The 3,761-nt window shown below is 51.7% G+C and overlaps 1 protein-coding gene across 1 annotated transcript; it reads right to left on the bottom strand.

The window, feature by feature from the left end:
• Positions 1-2,180: 2,180 nt before the first annotated feature.
• LOC122057958 lies at positions 2,181-3,026 on the bottom strand. The gene is made up of 2 exons (XM_042620330.1): positions 2,735-3,026; positions 2,181-2,617 (listed from the first exon to the last, which is right to left on the bottom strand). The coding sequence occupies exons 1-2, from the start codon at positions 3,024-3,026 to the stop codon at positions 2,181-2,183; spliced, it is 729 nt and encodes a 242-aa protein (XP_042476264.1).
• Positions 3,027-3,761: the final 735 nt, after the last annotated feature.

The raw sequence follows: 3,761 nt of genomic DNA, 5'->3' as shown, positions 1-3,761 counted from the left end.
GGATGCCGAGGCACTAGCATGGCATGTTGGAGGTCGAGACAGTAGCACGACCTGATGGAGGCCGAGGTGGAGCACGGCCTGTTGGATGCCGAGGCAATAGCACGGCATGATTGAGGCCGAGGTGGTGCATGGCTTGATTGGTGCCGAGGTGGAGCACGGCCTGTAGGATGCCGAGGCAATAGTACGGCATGATTGGTGCCGAGGTGGAGCACGGCATGATTGAGGCCGAGGTGGCAGTACGGCCTAATGGATGCCGAGGCACTAGCATGGCATGTTGGAGGTCGAGGCAGTAGCATGGCCTGATGGAGGCCGAGGTGGAGCACGGCCTGTTGGATGCCGAGGCAATAGCACGGCATGATTGAGGCCGAGGTGGTGCACGGCCTGATTGGTGCTGAGGTGGAGCACGGCATGATTGAGGCCGTGGTGGAGAACGGCCTGATGGAGGCCAACGTGGAGAACGGCCTGATGGAGGCCGACGTGGAGCACAGCCTAATGGAGATCGAGGTGACAGTACGGCCTAATGGATGTCGAGGCACTAGCACGGCATGTTGGAGGCCGAGGCAGTAGCACGGCCTGATGGAGGCTGAGGTGGAGCACGGGCTGTAGGATGGCGAGGAAATAGCACAGCATGATTGAGGCCGAGGTGGAGCACAGCCTGGTTGGATGCCGAGGTAGGTACATGCTTTAGCCGTGCTGAGGAAAGTGACATATTTTGCCTCATCACCAGCCCCCCGCTCTAGCAGTTCGAGTCGACCTGCTAGAGCATTTAATATGATTCGAGATGCACTGCATCACTTTCTCAGCCGAGGCTCTTCAATAGTTCGAGGACATTGCTATCGCTTGTTGGAGGGCAATGGAAGCAAAGCACTTTCATGGGGGTCGAGAAGAAATGGCCCTAGATGGCTGATCCCTTAGCCCAACCAGGAGTTGTTGGATGACGTTAGCATTTCTTCATTTAAGGGCGGCTCAGATGATGTCATCTTGTCACTTCAGGATAAGATGCCTGGCAACGATCCGACGGACTATGAGCGGCATGTTCCAGTCCATGTACTCTGGTACAGCCCTGCGGCTCGATCGATGTTGGTGAAGAAGTGATCCGACCCGATGGATTTTCTTGTGCTGAGCTAGGCTCGTGGATCAACCCCCCGAGATTAGCCTCATATATATAGATCCATATTTATGTAGATGTCTCCCTCGGTAGTGATGTATTTTGAGCGCTCATGGATTAGCCTCCGAGCTCGGTCTAGTTGCTGCTGAGCTAGATCGCTGTCTTTATGCCTCATTGGTTAAGGTCTTTGAGTCACCAGACTAGTTTCAGGTCCTGCGGTGCCGAGCTGGGGCCCGGTCTTTGTGCCTCTTTGGTTAAGGTCTTTGAGTCACCAGACTAGGGTCTGGTCTTATGGTGCCGAGTTTGTGCTCGGTCTTAGTATTATCGAGCTAGGGCCCGGTCTTTGTGCCTCATTGGTTAAGGTCTTAGAGGCGCCAGACTGGGTCTGGTCTTGTGGTGCCGAGCTAGAGCCCGGTCTTTGTGCCTCATTGGTTAAGGTCTTTGAGTCACCAGACTAGGGTCTGGTCTTGTGGCGCCGAGCTAGAGCTCAGTCTTAGTATTGCTGAGCTAGGGCCCGGTCTTTGTGCCTCATTGGTTAAGGTCTTTGGGTCGCCAGACTAGGGTCTGGTCTTGTGGTGCCGAGTTTGTGCTCGGTCTTAGTATTGCCGAGCTAGGGCCCGGTCTTTGTGCCTCATTGGTTAAGGTCTTTGAGTCGCCAGACTAGGGTCTAGTCTTGTGGCGCCGGGCTAGAGCTCGGTCTTAGTATTGCCGAGCTAGGGCCCGGTCTTTGTGCCTCATTGGTTAAGGTCTTTGAGTCGCCAGACTAGGGTCTGGTCTTGTGGCACCAAGCTAGAGCTCGGGCTTAGATGTACCGAGCTAGCGCTCGGGCTTCGAATTGCCGAGCTAAGGCCCGTTATTAGAAGAGTCAAATATTTACGAGAAGCTTCGTAGTATATTGATGTGTGGCATGCACTTGGGACAAACACATTGCTTCAAAATAGAAACTATTCTGCTAATCTATTTTGCTCCTTGATAAAAATTGAATAACTGCTAAGTAAAATCCCTGAATGTGATTTCAATACAATCTACGGAAGAAATGCAATCTACTGAAAAAAAAACTGTCGAAAACTGTCTACTGGAAAAAAATTTTGAGATTTTCAACGTTCCATGCCCTTGGTATAGCTGTGCCCCCCTGAGTCTGCAAATGGTATGTGCCAGGGCGTACCACTTTGGAGACTATGTAAGGGCCTTCCCAGTTCGCGCTGAGCTTGCCTTCACTTCTTGGGTCCGCCGCTGCTGCTTTTCTCAGCACCAAGTCCCCAACTACGAATCCCCGTGGCTTGACCCTTCTGTTGTGGTATTGTCGGACTTTCTGCTTGTAGGTTTCATTTCGAATAAGTGCTTCTTCCCGAACTTCGTCTATGAAGTCGGCGTTTGCTTGGAGCCCGGCTTCATTCTGTGAGGCTTCGAACACTGCTGATCGGAACGAGGCTTGGGTTACCTCCACAGGGGTTAACGCTTCAGTTCCGTATGCCAGTCGGAACGGTGTCTCTCCTGTGGGTGTCCGAGCTGAAGTGCGATAAGCCCAGAGTACACTGAGTAGCTGATCTGCCCAGTTCTTCTTCTCCCAGTCCAGCCTCTTCTTTATTCCATCTAGAAGTATGTGGTTGGCTTTTACTGCCTGGCCATTCGATTGCGGGTGTGCTACAGCGGTGTTTTGGAAATCAATATTGAAGTTGCTGCAGAAGTGCCTGAATTTCTGATTGTCGAATTTTCGACCATTATCCGTGACCAACACCTTTGGAACACCATAGCGGAATATGATGTCATCCCTAACGAACTTCTCTACTGCCTGCTCCGTGATTCTGGCCAGGGGACGTGCTTCCACCCATTTAGTGAAGTAGTCAATAGCAACAATCAAGAATTGAACAGCCCCTTTTCCCTTCTTGAACTGTCCTAGAATATCCACTCCCCACATTACGAACGGGATCGGGCAGATCACTGAACTGAGTTCTGTAGCCGGGACGTGAGGTATTGGGGCGTGTACCTAACACTTGAAGCACCGCTGCACGAACTTCATTGCATCTCTTTGCATGTTTGGCCAATAGAATCCTTGGCGTAGTACCTTGTAGGCCAGTGCTCTACCCCCGATGTGTCCCCCACAAATCCCCTCATGGACTTCATGAAGTGTCTCTTCAGCTCGGCTCGGGGGCAGGCACTTCAGCAGGGGCCAGGATATCACCCTTTTGTAAAGCACTCCACCCTGAAGGGTGTATTTGGCTGCTCTCCTTTTGACTGTCCTTGCTTCTGCTTGATCTCCCGGGAGATGGCCATCACGTAAGTAGACCACGATGGGATCCATCTAGCTCGGCTCGGCCCTTTGAGTAATGCTGCACAGCAATTCTTGTTTATAGCTTGGTTGGTCTAGCACTTTAAAATACACAGAGCTTGTGCAGTCAGCGAAGTCTACTGTAGCTAGTTTGGAGAGGGCATCTGCCAAAGCATTTTCTTGCCGCGGGATCTGTACCATCGCGAACTTGCCAAATCTGGTCACCAGACGACGTACTTCCTTCAAATACATGGCCATTCTTTCTTCTTTGGCCTCGTATTGGCCATTGACTTGGTTCACGATTAATTGGGAGTCACTATAAGCGACCAGGTCGTCTGTCATCACCACCTTTTCCAGTTTGATTCCTGCAATCAGTGCTTCATA

Source organism: Macadamia integrifolia, chromosome 12 (assembly GCF_013358625.1).
Source record: "Macadamia integrifolia cultivar HAES 741 chromosome 12, SCU_Mint_v3, whole genome shotgun sequence".
Classification (NCBI taxonomy): domain Eukaryota; kingdom Viridiplantae; phylum Streptophyta; class Magnoliopsida; order Proteales; family Proteaceae; genus Macadamia; species Macadamia integrifolia.
The sequence above is the reverse complement of the archived record's forward strand: the minus strand, read 5'-3'. Positions and strand labels throughout refer to the sequence as shown.

What these genes read in the sequence shown, in the direction of transcription:
- LOC122057958 (XM_042620330.1), bottom strand. Translation starts at nt 3,026, where the DNA reads ATGTGGGGAGTGGATATTCTAGGACAGTTCAAGAAGGGAAAAGGGGCT. An exon ending in AGCACACCCGCAATCGAATG is followed by an intron (nt 2,618 to 2,734) that starts GCCAGGCAGTAA and finishes ATCGCACTTCAG; the next exon opens with CTCGGACACCCACAGGAGAG.